General features: G+C 43.4%; 3 protein-coding genes across 3 annotated transcripts in view; 1 reads left to right on the top strand and 2 right to left on the bottom strand.

Moving 5' to 3' along the window:
- LOC307022024 (uncharacterized protein) overlaps positions 1 to 18,425 on the bottom strand; it is a 260,282-nt gene that overhangs the window by 165,861 nt on the left and 75,996 nt on the right. The window lies entirely within an intron of this gene.
- Positions 618 to 18,425, top strand: part of LOC307023922 (ras and Rab interactor 2-like) — a 91,720-nt gene continuing 73,912 nt past the window's right edge. The window contains exon 1 of the mRNA XM_079657609.1: positions 618 to 789. The gene's annotated coding sequence lies outside the window, so the exon portion shown is untranslated. The remainder of the gene's footprint in view (positions 790 to 18,425) is intronic.
- LOC307028107 (E3 SUMO-protein ligase ZBED1-like) lies at positions 10,732 to 13,301 on the bottom strand. Its single transcript, XM_079662886.1, has 2 exons — positions 11,944 to 13,301; positions 10,732 to 11,750 (listed from the first exon to the last, which is right to left on the bottom strand). Exons 1-2 carry the CDS (start codon positions 13,177 to 13,179, stop codon positions 11,217 to 11,219), a joined length of 1,770 nt encoding a protein of 589 aa, XP_079519012.1. The 5' UTR covers positions 13,180 to 13,301; the 3' UTR covers positions 10,732 to 11,216.

The raw sequence follows: 18,425 nt of genomic DNA, 5'->3' as shown, positions 1-18,425 counted from the left end.
ATGATGAACTCAATTATTATTATCGCTAACTCAGCATTTTCATTTTTTTTAATTGTAACATTGTTTAGTTATGTATGTTGGTTTCCTGCCATATTTATGTTTTGGTTCACTGACACTGCTCACTTCTTTCTGCTCTGATAAACCCTCTGGAAACTCTCCAGAACCAAGAAAGACTTCTAAAGAGCGAGATAATTTTCTTAAGTTTGAAGAACAGCTGCCAATAATACAGATTAATTACTTGAAAATAAACCTTAGGTCATATTAAACATACATGTAGGCATTCATAATAATTGATTACATAAGATGTAAATGAAAATTACCTTTTGTAAAAAAATATTTTACTGTATTTACTTCTGTATTACTTTCCCTCTGCCTGTTTCCCCCATTTATATAAGAACACGTATTTATTATTTACTTCGACGCGAAAAACATCAGGGGTAAATAGGTACACATACGAAAAAAGTAAAATAAAAAATCAACATGTCATGGTAAAATGCAAAGTCAAGGTGAGAATCGTCATCACCTCCTCAGCCAATCAGGAGGAGGCGTCAGATTACCGCGGCTCTGCTCTCTCGCTCGCTCGCTCCTCTTTCTCCCCCAAACGCTGAGACCCAATCCCGGTGTCGGTGTGTCCAGCGGTGAACCATAACAGAGCGGCTGGGACAGTGGTGTTTCCCGTTGTCAGCTGAAAACAGACCGTTAACAGAGCAGCGGACTTGCCTCCTCTTCTCCATGGAGCATAACCGGACCGCAGTCCGCTGTAGTTCTGCCGCAGTGAACCACTTCGAGGTGAGTCAAGATGTCTTTGTGCAGCACGATAGCCTGGACCATGACTCCCGCTTCTAACAACATGAAGTGTTTTCACATACTGACCCTAACTCTTGTGACATTGTGTTGCACTGAGTTTAAGACCTGTTGTTCATTAAGTGGACTAAAACTGATGTATTATCCAAAGTGGAAAGCACTTTAAAAGTTGGAAGCAGCTTAATTCCTCTGCATTTAATGGATCAAATATTGTTTTGAACAGTGGTGTAATGTAAGTACATTGACTCAAGTGCTGTACTTAAGTAAACAAATGAGGTACTTGTACTTTCCTTAAGGTTTTTTATATTATGCTACTTTATACTTCACACAATTTTTTAGGCAGATGCTGCAATTTTACTCCGCTTAATTTATTTATTATTATTATTATAAAGTTAATTCAAGTACTTGGCCATTCTGTGTGCAACATTGAAATGATGAGGACATAAATGCAACAATAATTCTTATTAAATAATGTAAAGGGGTTGCCAATGTAAAGGGGTTGCCAACCCCGCTGTAGGCCATCTACTCATTATCTGTAATAAGCCTGACTCCTGTGGAGTCATCTACAAATGTAATTATGGTGTTGGAGGTTTGATGGGGCTGCAGTCATGGGTGAAAAGTGTGAAGAGCATAGGGCTAAGCACACAGCCTTGTGGGGTTCCTTTGTTTAGGATGAGGTGGATGATGTGTGCTTACCGATTCTGACTTGTTGTGGTCGATCTGAAAGAAAGTCCATGACCCATGAGCACAGCGAAGAACCAAGGCCAAGGTTGTCCAGTTTGCTGACCAGCCTTGGGGGATAACAGTGTTGAATGCGGAGCTGAAATCCACAAACAGCAGCCTCACATACTGTAACTGTTTGGCTCTTCCAGGTGTGTCAGAGCGCCGTGGAGAGCTGACGTGTATGCATTCCAACTTCAACCTTAATATGTTAATAAAGTATTCATTTCCAACAATGTACATAGTATAGATCGCCAATGCTATAATATTGAAAATGTTTGTAGCTGGAGCTTCATAACAAACAGTCAATACATTTTCAGACTCCTGGATTTAAAATTGTTATTAAATACATTATGCTAAAATATAAATTTGAACTAAAAATAAACATGCTCGCCTAAATGTCAGACTGCCCTTTCGAGAACAAAAAGTACACAGAGCTCCCTCAATTCTGCCCACTCATCATTTTCAAACAGTCCCTTACTTGTTTTTTCCATCTATTATAATTCAGTGTTTAGATTATGAGAATAGATGAACATGTTGCAACATCCTCCTCTCCTGAGGTGATGATTTTACATCAGAAATATGTGTGACCCGTTTGAACCTGACTGAAAGCAACATGATCTCTCTTATTTTTCTAAACAAGCAGTAGTCTGATGTTTATCGATGTAAGGAAGGAGCCAATTTCCTAATTTAAGCTGCTTTGGAATCTTTTCGAGAGATTAGCTACACTGCAGAAACCAGGCTTTTAGGCACGAAGAGCCCTCGTGCTTTTATATGAAAATGCATCAGCAGTGAGGTATTTAAATAAAAATAGACTTGCTATAACATGATTAGTTTTGGGAGTTTTTTTAGTTTTTTGTCCGCTGTTACCTTCAAAAGACAGCTAATGCTGCCTTTGGTTTCTTTTGGGTGTTTTATTTTTATATTCCTAAAGACATGTTTCAGACTTTTCTGCTTTAAATATCCGATTTGTAAAGTAAACTTTCGCCAAACCACTTCTCTCTGTACGTTCAAGGCAGAACCCCGAACTCCACAGGTTTATGAAAAGTGATGTCATCATGGCTGGATGGGGAAGCAGCCTCTCAGGTTACCGCGGTGATTAAACTCTCCCTGTGGGGGATGTTAACACTGAGCGCTTTCACAGGAGCCACACTGATGTCTGCTGTAACTCTGCAGCATCACGTCTAACACTGGAGCTTTGCTGTTTCTTTTTCTGCAAACTGAACTGACTTTCAGCTTTATGCATCAATAAAGACCATATTAGTGAGCTTTGTTGAAAACCTTATTTTGTAAGTTTACTCGAAAGTAAGCATCGCAAAGGCACCCTCGACAAAAATTCAAGGGGATTATTCCGTTGAATTTCGTAATATGGCAGAAAATATGATTTGTGGCAAACCCACCCTCATATGTCCCTGTCACACCAACGCGGTTCCAGGGCCGGTTCGGAACTAGAGCCTGATAATTACCGTTTTTTCCTTGCGGAGCCGGCTCTTTTCCGCCGAAAACCGGTGCTTACCAAGCACCGACATTTTTTCGGTTTAAAAGAAAGAACCGCATACGTAACGCTTATGTCGGAGGCGGGGGCAGGGGCGAGATTAACCTGAGCTAACAGTTTATGGCGAGTATAGCAAATAAAAGTTGTAACAAGCAGTAGTGCTGAGCAAAGTGACTAGAACTGTCACAAGTTAGACACTTCTATTATTGTTTGTTTGGTGGCTCATCTAAACTCTCCTGTCATTTCAGATCCCGCCTTCCTCCAGGCCCTTGTAATCAGCTCACTTCCCTCACCTGGTCTCCCCATCCCTTCCCCTCACCTGTTACTCATTCCCTCATCACTCCACAGTATTTATACCACCTCACTATCACTTGTCCTTTGCCAGATTGTCTTGTCGTTTCCGCCAAGCTCTCCAGTGTGTGTTACTCTCTAGCCTAGATTTTTGTCCTGCCCGGTTTTTGATCCCTGCCTGCCTGTTCACGGATCTCGAGTTCCTGCCTGCTCCCTGTCTGGTTTTAGTTGCCTGTCTGACGGATTTCCTGGTTTTGACCCTGCCTGTCCCTGACCATGGATGTATAATAAGAACTGGATACAGCGTGGGAGGCGGGGCCTCATTCATTCCTATGAGAGTTGCTCAATGGCGCATGATGACAAAATGGCCGAACTTTTGAGAGAGCGAAACGTCACAGATTACCCGGCATGCCTGAGAAGTACCCGTATGTGCACTCATAGAGCATGCGCAACTTTAACCATGCCGCCCAAAAGGCGTCACGTGGTGACACCGGCGAGCTGAGCGGAGTAGACGGGTGCAGGCGGTAATCAGACTTAACTATGATTTAACCAAAACTGAAAGTCTCAAAGTGTAATGCGCAGTCAGTTCTATTAGTGTGTAAAAACATCTGCGTCTAAATGCCCGGCAGTAGTTTGACCAGAGCTAGAGCAAAGAAAGACAGCGGCCTCATGGTGGAAATGTTTGGTGAAGAGGAACACGTCCCCAAGTGGGCTAGCCAATTGCTTATCGAAATACAAAGCGTTAAAGAAACCTGTAACGTAAGGTTTGACAATCTGGACAAGGCTATTGTTCAATTAAAGAAAGACTCTAAGGCCACTTCTCAAAGAATAAACAACACAGAGAAGCGCATTAGCGAGATAGAGGATCAAGCCAATTCCCAAGGGAAGACAATGGGTGATTTGTCCAAAAATGTCAAAGCCCTCCAGGGTAAAATGCTGGATCTGGAAGCTAGAAGTCGGAGAAATAATCTCATCCTAGCCGGCCTCCCCGAGGGTAAAGAAGCCGGTGGCATCTCCCCACTACTGGATAAAATTCTCCAACACTTCCTGAAGCTGAGTGACACAATCCCCGCACCTGAGATAGAGCGTGCCCACCGCGCTCTGCGTCCCATCCCGGACCCTGGGCACCCTCCGCGGCATATCATCATACGTTTTCTCAGATGGAGCGATAAGAACGAGGTGTTTAAGACGCTGGCGTCTGCTAAAGGAAAGCTGACATGGGACGGACATGATCTTCGCATGTTTCAGGATTTCCCAATGGAGATACAGCGCCAGCGGGATTCATACAGAGAGCTCCGTAGCATACTGCGCAAAGAAGACTTACGGCACGGCATCCTGTACCCTGCCAGACTCATCGTAACCATCAACGGGGAGACTTTCATATTCAAAGATCCCAAGGAAGCTGAGAAAGTTCTAAAAGAAAAGAGACCTGATCTATTTGGGATGTGACATTACCACAAGACTGTGAGTTGGCCTACGCCCCCACCGCAAGCGCACACACGATTCTGATGCAGGCTATACTGTAATGTAAGCCCCAACTAGTTAGCAAAGTTTTGGTTAATGGCAGACAAATGAATAGGCCTATTGGCTATTGAAGGACTGGATTACCTCTCCGCACCTGAGCTCCGCGGCTCTTCTTTTTCTTCACGGATAGAGATGGACTTTCCTCCATCTCAATGTATTTTCCGTCGTATTGCCTTTTGGCAATATATTTTTTGTTTTTGTGTTTATCTGTGTATTGTTAGGGGGAACGGTGGTAGCATCTCTATGTTTTTATGTAATCTTGTGTTGTATTTTTTACGGTCTTGTGTTGTTGTTTATATATTTCCCCTCCCTTCCCTTGATGCGTCGATGACACCCTTCCAATTTGACCAAAATACTAGCCGGGCATCCGATATGATTGTTACCTTACTTAAATGGATACACAATTGAACAAAATTATTTTGCTTAGTCTGAATGTAAATGGAATTCAGAATCCAATCAAAAGACATAAGATTTTGTTGTACTTAAAGTCTTTACATTGTGATATTGCTATGCTACAGGAGACTCATTTGAATGCGATGGAATCTAAAAAACTAAGACAGAATTGGGTCGGGCAGATATTCTCTTCCCCTGGAGGAAAAGCTAGTAGAGGAGTCAGTATTTTAATTTCTAAGAATATGCCTTTCAAATCATCCAATGTACATGTTGATCAAGAGGGAAGATATGTAATTGTCTCAGGTTTGCTACAGAATGAAATGGTGACATTAGTGAATGTGTATGCTCCAAATAGTTTAGAATCTAAATTCTTTACCTCGCTGTGCCCAAAGGTATTGCATTCCATAGAGGGTCCTCTTATTATAGGTGGCGATTTCAACTCTGTCTGTGACCCTATGGTGGATCGATCCAGCCACCCTCTCCCTTCAGATAAAAACATTTCCGCCGCCTTGAGGGACTTCCAATCCGAGCTCGGTATTACAGATGTGTGGCGCCTAGTGCACCCAGATGCCCGAGAGTACTCTTTCTATTCCGGTGCGCATAACTCCTACTCAAGGATAGATTACATAATGATGTCTTCAAATTTGATCCAGAATGTTATTGAGATCAAAATGCATAGTATATTATTAAGTGATCATGCTGCGGTATCTGTCACATTTTTCCCTCCAACCAACCCTGGCAAATCCAAACAGTAGCGACTTAATACATCTCTACTCAAAAATGAAAAATGCACACTGCTCATTAAAAACCAAATTTTAGATTTCTTTGAGATCAATCTAAATTCTGTACCAAGCGTCACTACTGTCTGGGAGGCTTTTAAAGCAACATGCAGGGGCTGGTTAATTAGTTTCTCCTCGGCAGAGAATAAAAAGCGCAGAGAGGTGAAATCCCAATTAAACTTTAAACTCAAGACTCTAGAAGAGCAGCATGTGCTAGACCCATCCAATTTAGATCTAAGGAACTCACTTCTCACCGCTAGGACTAATTTGCAGAAACTTGTACATGAGGAGACAGCTTTTGCCCTTTTTCGTTTACGAAGAACATACTTTGAATCCGGAGACAAAGCAGGGAAAATGTTAGCTCATAGATTGAAACAAATAGAAAACAGACAGATTATTCCAGCGATCAGAGATGAGCATGACAGGCTACAGTGTGATGCAGCCAAAATCAATGAATCTTTCAAGAACTATTATTCTAAATTATATAGCACAAAAAATAACTTGAATGAAGAAGCCTTAGATAGCTTTTTCGGAGATTTTAACCTCCCGAGCGTCAGCTTGGCTGACAGATCTGCTATGGAGGCACCTGTTTCCCAAAATGAAATAGAAAACGCAATCATGAAGATGGCATCAGGGAAAACTCCAGGGGACGACGGTTTTGGAACAGAGTTCTATAAATGTTTTAAAGAACAGCTTTCACCATATTTACTGTTGTTATTCAATGAAATATTAGAATCTGAAGCCATGCCTCCCTCCATGAGCAGGGCCATTATCTCATTGTTGCCTAAACCGGGCAAAGATCCTTCTCTGATGGGTAACCACCGCCCTTTAAGCCTTCTAAACTGTGACTACAAGATTCTAGCCAAGATACTGGCACTCCGTTTGGAGAAGGTGGTTCCATCTATAGTGCATCTAGACCAAGTAGGTTTCATTCCAGGCTGCCAGTCCTCAAATAACATGAGGAGGGTTTTTCAGATTATCCTAGAAGCAAGCTCCAGCAATTTGCCAATGATTGCAGCATCACTAGATGCTGAGAAAGCTTTTGACCAAATAGAATGGAAATATCTGTTTTACACGCTCAAAAAATGTGGCTTTGGGCCCAAGTTGATTAGCTGGGTAAAGGCTTTGTATAGCGCTCCCTTCTCTTCTGTTAGACCTAATGGGTTAATCTCAAAATCTTTCCCCTTACACCGTGGTGTGAGGCAAGGGTGTCCTGTTAGTCCCCTACTTTTTATTATGGCTCTAGAACCATTAGCCTGTGCAATTCGCGCTAATGGTGACATATATGGTGTGAACATTCATGGACACGATTTCAAATTAAATATGTACGCTGACGATATACTTCTTACTTTGAGCAAGCCAGCACTCTCTATACCCGCAGTTCTTGATATGATACATTTATTTGGCAGCTTCTCTGGATATAAGATAAATTGGAACAAGAGTGAAGCAATCCCACTTAACTCATATACATATAAACACAACCTAATGAGCACCCCCTTTATTTGGAAAACAAATGGAATGAGGTATTTGGGAATTAACATCGTCTCTCCTATCTCTAAAATCTTTAGCCTTAACGGCCCTGCTATTTTCCAGTCCATTAAGGAGGACATCAACAGGTGGATGGCCATACCACTCTCTCTATGGGGCAGAGCAGAAACCTTGAAAATGAATGTTCTCCCAAGGCTTTCTCATATTATCTCCTCTATCCCTCTTGAATTCCCACTAAAATGGTTTAAAGATATCAAATCCCTATTCACTCAGTTCCTTTGGAATAATAAGAAACCCAGAATCGCACATAATAAGTCGATCATTCCAAGATCAATGGGAGGTTTGGGAGTCCCAGATGTATTCCAGTATTATCTGTCCTTCAATGCAAAGTATCCATTATCGTGGGCGTACAAAAGTGCCTCTTCGGTAGGCAGTTGGCAATGGCTGGAGCAATCCATCATGTCTGTAAACCAAAACATATCTCTGGCATCAATGTGGTACTGCCCAAAACCACCACCCTCAATGGATAATACCATCATCCGCTTTTCATGCTCTATTGTAAAGCAACTGCACAGGAGACTCAACATAGAGGGGCTCTCTTTACCATCTTGCCCCATTTGGAGTAACCCCTGTATTTCTGCAGGAGGAGGCACTTTAAGTAATAATATCTGGCAGAAGGCTGGTATTACTACAATTGGACAGATATATAGAGACCAAACCCTTCCATTTCAACAACTCAAAAATCAGTATGGTCTCTCAGGCTCGTCTTTTCTATCATATGCACAACTAGCATCTATTATTAGTACAAAGGTAAGGAGGGAGCCATGCCTGCTTCATGTATGGAAGAGGACCAGCGCCTCAAGAAAGCAATCATATCATCAGGTGTGGTCTCTAACATTTATAAATTATTATCTAGGGCTGCCCCGAATACCTATTCTCCTGTCCAACTGTCCTGGGAGCATACCTTGAATATCTCTCTGTCTGCTTTGCAATGGAACTCCCTTTGGCAGTCAGCTATGTTCTCTTCTAAATATGTAAGATTCAGGATCATACAGTTCAAAATTCTAAATAGAGCTTACATCACCCCTGTTACAAAATCCAAGATGGACAATAAACACAGAGATTTATGCTGGCATGAATGTGGCAAGCGAGGTACATTGTTGCACCTACTCTGGGAATGCCCAGCGGTAAAAAAACTTTGGTCAGAAGTAATATCCTTATTGTCTGAATCTTTAAAAGTTAATTTCCCTACATGTCCCATTGCATGTCTACTGGGTCTCAAGCCAGATGGCAATCCTGCAAGGACTACCGATCGGCTCTGGACATTGGGCTGTTTAGCCACAAAAAGACTCATCCTATTAAACTGGAAGGAACGCAAACCAGCCTGCTTTACTAGGGACTCATGGCTGAGGGAGTATCTGGACCTACTGAACATGGAGCGTGCAGCTTCTCTGCTGGGGGATTTTGAGGGGAGACAGGAGGATTGCGGTTCACTGTCCGCAGCTCTCCTATCTAACCCTGTCAATATGGCATCTCCTGTGTAATGTATAATGTATTGTGTATGTAATGTCCTGTCTATGTCACAATCAGCTGTCTTAGGAAGTCATCCTTGCATCCACCCCCCCCCCCCCCCCCCCCCCCCTCCCCCGTTACGTTTTGTTTAGTTGTTTGTTGTTACATGTTTTGATGTACGGTTTGTTATCTGGAGCAATGTCTGTTAAACATTTTTTTAAAAAGGGAATTATTCCGTTGAATTTCGTAATATGGCAGAAAATATGATTTGAGGCAAACCCACCCTCATATGTCCCTGTCACACCAACGCGGTTCCAGGGCCGGTTCGGAGCTAGAGCCTGATAATTACAGTTTTTTCCTTGCGGAGCCGGCTCTTTTCCGCCGAAAACCGGTGCTTACCAAGCACCGACATTTTAACATCGGTTTAAAAGAAAGAACCGCATACGTAACGCTTATGTCGGAGGCGGGGGCAGGGGCGAGATTAACCTGAGCCCTTGTAATCAGCTGGTCTCCCCATCCCTTCCCCTCACCTGTTACGCATTCCCTCATCACTCCACAGTATTTATACCACCTCACTATCACTTGTCCTTTGCCAGATTGTCTTGTCGTTTCCGCCAAGCTCTCCAGTTTGTGTTACTCTCTAGCCTAGATTTTTGTCCTGCCCGGTTTTTGATCCCTGCCTGCCTGTTCACGGATCTCGAGTTCCTGCCTGCTCCCTGTCTGGTTTTAGTTGCCTGTCTGACGGATTTCCTGGTTTTGACCCTGCCTGTCCCTGACCATGGATGTATAATAAGAACTGGATACAGCGTGGGAGGCGGGGCCTCATTCATTCCTATGAGAGTTGCTCAATGGCGCATGATGACAAAATGGCCGAACTTTTGAGAGAGCGAAACGTCACAGATTACCCGGCATGCCTGAGAAGTACCCGTATGTGCACTCATAGAGCATGCGCAACTTTAACCATGCCGCCCAAAAGGCTTGTTCACATCAAGCACGTGAATTTGCGTACACGTAACAGCACCGCGCGTTCATGACAGCATGGTACTGGATTTATATTAACGAGGCGGCAGTTAGCAGCTAGCGGCTAGCTAGTAAATTATGCTAAGCTACACATCAATCGTTATGTACTTTTATATTACGCTGACATCAGGATCTAGTGATATCCAAGCAACAGAGCTTCGTTTAGCATGATACTTGTGTGGGTTGTACATGAAACCACTTGGTAATATATAAAAATGTATATGTTGAAGCCTGATGCTATGCTAAATGCTAATTTCTACCTGAAATGCTTATGTATTTTTAATTACATTTTTGTAAAGCTTTCACTTTTTCAGCGGAATAAATATTATAACTGGTTTTGTTCAGCATTGCCAGCTTCACTGTTGAGCGTGATGTTGTGCCCAGCATTCTCCTGTCCTGTGCTCTGAAATCAAAATGTGGATAAGAATAAAACAACACTAAAATAAACACTACAATACAACTTGTAAAACTTTTGAAAAAACACAAGGTTGTACATTTGTGTGTATACATATACAACACAGGCAACTAGGGATGCAAATTATCGATTAATTCATTAATCATTAGTTGATTGACCTTATCGATCGATTAACGATTAACTGATATAAACGGCTTTTTTCCTGAGAATGTAAATTTCTCACTGTATCGATAGTGTCTTTAACATAAAAAGCTAAATATTGCTTATTTACTGAATAAAAATGCATGCTATATTGCACAATTGATGTTTTATTGTACCAGTTAGGATAATGTGCAGATAATGGCATTTATGTAGTTTAACAAAATAAATTAAGCACAGAAAATTCAAATACATAAAAAAATAATTGTGCACTGGCTCACCTGTCGCATGTGAAACATTAAGCAAAATAAAATTAATTTTAAATAGAAATCTAAACAATATGGGTAGGCCTAGCCTACACAATATTAAGCCTACACATTATAATCTGGTTAACTACATATGTAAAACTTGAAACATTAGCAGCAGCATTTATAATCCCCTTTGGTCTGAGAAAGGTAACAGTAAGATAACTAGCCCTGGAAACTTCAAACATATTCTGAACACAACTTAAATCATCCCTGAGGAAGGTGACAGTAACATTAGAGGGCGACCCTTAGAACAGTCAAATGAAGATATAGGCTACCTCTCCTGAAACAAAAACATTCCTGTCTCAATGTGTTTTGAATAGGCTCCTGACCTAGACCCCTCTATTTTTGTTCAAGAAAATAAGCATATTAACGTGGTCAGGAGTAAGTCGTGTGCGCAGCCTGTTTACAGTCAGGCCAGCTGCTGAGAATACACGTTCTGATGGGACAGACGTGCCCGGTATGCACAGATATCGTCGTGCCACATTTGCCAGCCTCGGAAATCTTCCTTCATTGACTTTCCACCATTCTGTGGGACTGGAATCAAGGAGTGGTGAGGCATCCTTCAGAAACATGTCCACTTCCTCTTTAATGTCATCGTTGCTGCTGGTGGTATAGTTTTCACCCAGTAGAAGAGTCATAGCAGAAGTGTGTCTCTGAAGTGTAGCTCCCTGGACTGGCACATCATCTCTAGTGGTGGCTTCATTTGTTGATGTGGAGTCCACATGTTCTTCCATAGCCAGTTCAAGCAGTTTGGTATTAGCTGAGATCCTGCTTGCTGGGCTTAGAAATCCCAGGTGCTTATGCCGTGGGTCCAGCATCGTTGCTATCATTGGTGTTGTTGATGTGAGGTCTTCAGACTCAACCTGTTAAAATTAAATAAAGGAGAAAGCTAGCATTAGAGTTTTATTTAATAAGGTTTGACATGACAAGGGTACAACTGCATAAAAACGCAGTTTACACTGTGACAATGTGTTGGTGATAAGTGATTCACCCCATAATCTGTTATATAGCTCAAATGTGATCGAAGAGTTTAATTAATTAATGGCCATAGCTTACCTTCATCCGTTCCCCCAACGAAGTGCGCACTTTAGATTTGAATTCCGCCACTCTGTTGCTGTCTCCATTTGCCATCTTGAGATGCGTGTTAATCAGACTAAATGTGATGGGGTACGTGTTGGATATGGATACCTCCGTCTCTGCTGACATTACAGTAGTTGCACATTGGAGAGCCTCTAGTGCTGGCGCTATGTCCTCCATAAGCTGCCAGAAGTCGTCTCTCAATTCCAGCGTCCTCGCATCTGAAAGCTTGGTCTCTGAGCGGTCTGTTAGCACAGCACACACGGCCCATCGCTGTTCTACGAGTCTGCCAAACATCGCATGTACAGAGTTCCACCTGGTCTTACAGGACTGAATGAGCCGATGAGCTGGTAGCTGCATTTGTCTTTGTTTTGCTTCTAGCGCTTTCGTTGCTGGTGTGCTGTGATTGAAGTGCTTGACCAGCCTGCCAGCAGCTCCAATTACTCGGTTGACACCAGCAGCAGCGAATCCGTCATTGACGGCCAGATTTAAAGTATGAGCAAAGCAACACACTGATTTCCAACTGACTCGTGCGGGGTTGTTTGCTGAAACAATGTTCCGAGCGTTGTCGTGCACACAGGCTACTACACGGCCGGTGAGTCCCCATGACTCCACAGCCTGGTTCAGTTTGGCAGCTAAATTATCAGCTGTATGTCTCTCGGATAAGCTCTCCGTAAGAAGGACTGCCGACTTTACCTGCCAGTCGTTTTCAATATAGTGGCAAGTAATCGTGATGTAGCTTTCTGTAGTCAGTGCTGTCCAACAATCCGTCGTCAGAGCCACATTAGCCGCGGACAAACATGTTTTTAGCTTAGCCTTCTTAATTTCGTAGCGTGCTTCCAAGTTGGAAGTCACGGTCGCTCGCGAAGGGATGTTATATCTTGGCTCCATGAATTGTATCAGCTCCCGAAATCCCTCGGCCTCGGTGGTGCTAATTGGCATTATATCTCTTTCAATCATCCCGCAAATTCTCTGAGTAATGCCGTCTGCTTTTCTTTGGTCGCATACTCGCCTTCCCAGCACAGCAGCAATTGTAGGTTGTGAAGGCGACGGAATGGCTAACGTTACATGCAAGTTGTTCAGGTGGTATCTTAACGAACTTGTAGAGCTGTTGTATTTAAATGTAGCACCGCAAAGTTTGCATTGTGCGTCTTTTTCATCGTTAATTAATCTAAAATGCTCCCACACTCCACTCCGTTTTGACCGCCTCATCATTGTTTGTTTTAGTTTTTTTGCCGCCTCAAGTTTGTGACAGGTCTAGCTCTAGCGGCTCGCGAGAATCTCGGGTCACGTTCAAGTACGTCCTGTGGGAAACGGTCTTAGATTACAATGTTCAATTAGTCACAATTCATTTAATTTAATCGAGTAAATTCTTTTCGACAATTAATCGATAGTCGATTAACCGTTAACATCCCTAAAGGCAACATACATATATATACAATTATAATTAATACAACTGTTAATTTGATTAGAGCTTTGACACATATCTTTATTGATATATGTATAAATATGACGACTTAATATATAGTAGGCCTAATAGCAAACAGCTACGTTCAACTCTTTTAATGGTATGTTGCAAGTGCAATAAGAAGCTACAGGAACGTTAATCTACGTCGGTAATATTAACTTTATTTAATACAACATTTACGGTACAAGGTTTACATCATACAGCCCATGTAGTATAATATTTTACAAATGATGAATTACAGCAAACATGTGCAATATATCCATTATTACAGCTCCGTGGGATGGCAGTAAGGCGATATGGTCCGTTGTTATTGTGCATCCATGGGTAAAGACAAACTCATGTAGTACTGAACATGTCACATGAACGTGCCGGGCGGCGCGGTCCCGTGGGTTAGATGCGCGTTCATAATGCCGAGGGAAATAACTCTCAGAATAACGTTATTAGCACATTTTTACAACTTGAGGAACGAATGTTTTTAATAAGTGCTATACAAACGTTCATACTGGGTAGTTTATTTAGTTTAAAACAAATTATCCAACGAGTTACAGACCACTCTTTCCCAATGTAAGTCAATGGGAAAAAGTTTTTCCGGGACCAGCAACCAAACGGAAGTGTAGTACCGCCGTTTGGCCAGCACGGATATTCTCATCAGACTCCGGCGCACTTCCTGGGGGCTTGTCCCTGACCTGAATAAACTGAACACTGCTATACACTGGTTGTATCTGAGTCGTGCTATTGGGTTCTGATCTGTACCTGTGATCGTGACAGTACAATCTGGCCAACATGAACCCAGCCGATTCAGCGCCAGAACCGCAGACGCAAGATATCATGTTACAACGCCACGAGAAGCAGCTTACATTCATGGCTGAAGCTATGCAGGAGATGGCCGCTCGTCACGAACGGACCTTTGTGAATCTCCGTGATCATCTTCAGAACCTTCCTGCTACAGTCCAAAGTCCGGAACTAACTCCAGCTTCCGCTGTTCGAATCCAGAATCCTCCGGCATCGGATGCGCGCCTGCCTCCTCCGGAACGCTACTCTGGAGCCCCAGGTTCGTGCAGACCATTCCTGGTCCAATGTTCCCTCGCCTTCGAGCTTCAGCCTTCCGCCTTCCCAACAGAAAGATCCCGGGTGGCGTATACAGGACTGTCTCAGAAAATTAGAATATTGTGATAAAGTTCTTTATTTTCTGTAATGCAATTAAAAAAACAAAAATGTCATACATTCTGGATTCATTACAAATCAACTGAAATATTGCAAGCCTTTTATTATTTTAATATTGCTGATTATGGCATACAGCTTAAGAAAACTCAAATATCCTATCTCTAAATATTAGAATATCATGAAAAAGTATACTAGTAGGGTGTTCAACGAATCACTTGAATCGTCTAATTAACTCGAAACACCTGCAAGGGTTTCCTGAGCCTTGAAAAACACTCAGCTTGGTTCAGTAAACTAAATCACAAGTATGGGGAAGACTGCTGATCTGACTGCTGTCCAGAGGACCGTCATTGACACCCTCCATCAGGAGGGTAAGACACAAAAAGAAATTTCTCAAAGAGCAAGCTGTTCACAGAGTGCAGTTTCAAAGCACATCCACAAAAAGGCTGTTGGAAGGGGGAAATGTGGCAGGAAACGCTGCACAACCAAGAGAGATGACCGCAGCCTTAACAGCATTGTGAAGAAGAGTCGCTTCCAGAATTTGGGGGAGCTTCAAAGACAGTGGACTGAAGCTGGAGTCCAGGTATCAAAAGTCACTGTTAACAGACGTGTCCGGGAAATGGGCTACAATAGCCGTATTCCCATGGTCAAGCCACTTCTGAACTCAAGACAACGGAAGAGGCGTCTGACTTGGGCTAAGGAAAAGAAGCACTGGACAGTTGCACAGTGGTCCAAAGTCCTCTTTTCAGACGAAAGCAAGTTTTGTATTTCATTTGGAAGTCAAGGCGCCAGAGTCTGGAGAAAGGCTGGAGAGGAGCAAAATCCAAGTTGCTTGAAATCCAGTGTGAAGTTCCCACAGTCAGCGATGGTTTGGGGAGCCATGTCAGCTGCTGGTGTTGGTCCACTGTGTTTCATCAAGCCCAGAGTAAATGCAGCTGTGTACCAAGAGATTTTAGAGCACTACATGCTTCCGTCTGCTGAAAAGCTCTATGGAGATGAGGAATTCATTTTCCAGCATGATCTGGCACCTGCCCACAGTGCCAAAACCACCAGTAACTGGTGTACTGACCATGGCATTACTGTCCTCGATTGGCCTGCAAATTCCCCTGACCTGAACCCCATAGAGAATATGTGGGGTATTGTGAAGAAGAAGCTGAAAGACACCAGACCCAACAATGCTAATGAGCTAAAGGCCGCTATTGAAGCATCCTGGGCATCCATAACACCTCAGCAATGCCACAGGCTGATTGCCTCCATGCCACGCCACATTGATGCAGTAATCCGTGCAAAAGGATTCCCAACCAAGTACTGAGTGCATTAATGGACATTTTCAAATGTTTGATTGTGTTTTGCTGTTATAAATCTTTTTTTTTTACTTGGTCTGAGGAACTATTCTAATTTTTTGAGATAGGATTTTTGAGTTTTCTTAAGCTGTATGCCATAATCAGCAATATTAAAATAATAAAAGGCTTGCAATATTTCAGTTGATTTGTAATGAATCCAGAATGTATGACATTTTTGTTTTTTTAATTGCATTACAGAAAATAAAGAACTTTATCACAATATTCTAATTTTCTGAGACAGTCCTGTATTGTCTCTCTTCCTACGGGCAAAGCTAAAGACTGGGGTACCGCCGAATGGGAGAGACAATCCTCTGCCTGCTCGTCTGTAAGCTTATTCTCCGATGAACTGCGTAAAGTCTTTGATCACGCTACACCCGGAAGAGAGGTCGCTCGGGGAGGGAGATCTGTGTCCGATTACTCCATCGAGTTTCGTACCATAGCCGCCGAGAGTAACTGGAATGCTTCTTCACTTCTCGATGCCTTCTACAACGGTCTTTTGGATCGCCTTAAAGACGAACTGGCAGCTCGGGACCTTCCTAATAATTTAGATGAGCTGGTGGTTCTCTCCATCCGCATTGACTGCCGTTTGCGGGAGCGGAGGAGAGAGAGGGTTTTCTCCGTCGCCCCTCAGGCTCTGCCTCTCCGGTCAGTGCATGCTACTGAACAGGTGAGAGGAGGATTTTCTAACTCTTCTGAACCAATGCAGCTGGGGCGGACCCAGCTCTCCGAGGCAGAACGACAGCGCCGCCTGCGGGACAACTGCTGTTTTTACTGCGGCCAGGAGGGTCATTATGCCTCCTCTTGTCCTGTAAAAGGCAGGGCTCACCAGTCATCCAGAGGGCGCTGGTGAGCCGAATTATGAATTTAGAAATGCCCTCTCGACCCCTAATCCATGCTCAGCTGAGCTGCTCGGGGAAAATGCACACTGTGGCAGTTCTTATTGACTCTGGTGCTGATGCCAGTCTTTTGGACATAACACTGGCCTTTCAGATGGGACTTGGTCGGGAGGTTTTGGAAAAGCCCATCAATGCTACAGCTCTAGATGGTCGTCTTCTCTGTAGAGTGACACACCGTTCAACTCCAGTTCAAATGAGCATGTCAGGCAATCGAAGCGAAACACTCTCTTTTCACCTTATCCATGCACCACATCAGCCTGTCATTTTGGGGTTTCCTTGGTTAAGGAGGCATAATCCTCATATAGATTGGGCTTCAGGGACTATTAGAGAGTGGAGTGCTCATTGTCATGCTGTCTGCTTAAGATCTAGTTCCTCAATTGATTCCAGTCAGCCGATTCTCTCTGAGTGTCAAGACATCTCCGGTGTTCCCAAGGATTACTGGGACCTTAAAGAGGCCTTTAACAAGGTTCGGGCCACCTCACTCCCGCCTCATCGTGCTAATGACTGTCCTGACCTGTTACCTGGTACTTCTCCTCCTAGAGGTCGACTTTTTTCTTTATCGGCTCCTGAAACTAAGTCAATGGAGAAGTATATCAATGACTCTTTGGAGGCAGGGCTTATCCGGCCTTCATCATCTCCTGCTGGTGCAGGTTTTTTCTTAGTGGGTAAGAAGGATAAGACTCTGCGCCCATGCATTGACTGCAAAGGACTCAATAACATCACTGTCAAGAACAGGTACCCCCTTCCACTTGTTTCCTCTGCATTTGAACTGTTACAAGGCGCTACTATTTGTACCAAGCCGGACCTACGTAACGCGTACCATTTGGTGAGAATCAGGGAGGGGGACGAGTGGAAGACGGGATTTAACACTCCTAGTGGACATTATGAGTATTTAGTCATGCCTTTTGGACTCACCAATGCACCTGCAGTCTTCCAGGGGTTGGTGAATGATGTTCTGCAGGATCTACTCAATGTCTCTGTTTTTGTACACCTGGATGACATTTTGATTTTTTCCAAGTCAAAACAGGAGCATGTGGTCCATGTTCGCCTAGTCCTCCAGAGGCTCTTGGAGAACCACCTCTTTGTCAAGGCCGAGAAGTGTGTGTTCCACACCACAGAAGTCCCTTTCCTGGGATTTGTGGTCTCCACCGGAAACATCAAGATGGATCCTGACAAGACCAAGGCGGTGACTGACTGGCCGCGCCCTTCAACACGCAAGGAGCTCCAACGCATTCTGGGTTTTGCCAACTTCTACCGGAGGTTCATTCAAAACTACAGTTTGGTGGCAGCCCCTCTCACAGCTCTCACCTCTCAGAACATTCCCTTCCGGTGGTCCTCTGTGGCCGAAGGGGCTTTTGGTGAGTTAAAATCACGCTTCACCTCTGCTCCTATTTAGATTTTTCCAGATTATACTCGGCAGTTTACTGTAGAGGTAGATGCGTCGGACACTGGAGTTCGAGCAGTTTTTTCTCAACGGTCGGCCGAGGATCAGAAGATGCACCCGTGTGCCTTCTTCTTTCGGAAGCTGTTCCCAGCAGAAAGAAATTATTACATTGGAAATCGAGAACTGTTGGCAGTGAAACTTGCCCTGGA

The sequence above is a fragment of the Notothenia rossii genome, assembly GCF_949606895.1.
Source record: "Notothenia rossii genome assembly, chromosome: 1".
NCBI classification, from domain to species: Eukaryota; Metazoa; Chordata; class Actinopteri; order Perciformes; family Nototheniidae; genus Notothenia; species Notothenia rossii.
The sequence above is the reverse complement of the archived record's forward strand: the minus strand, read 5'-3'. Positions and strand labels throughout refer to the sequence as shown.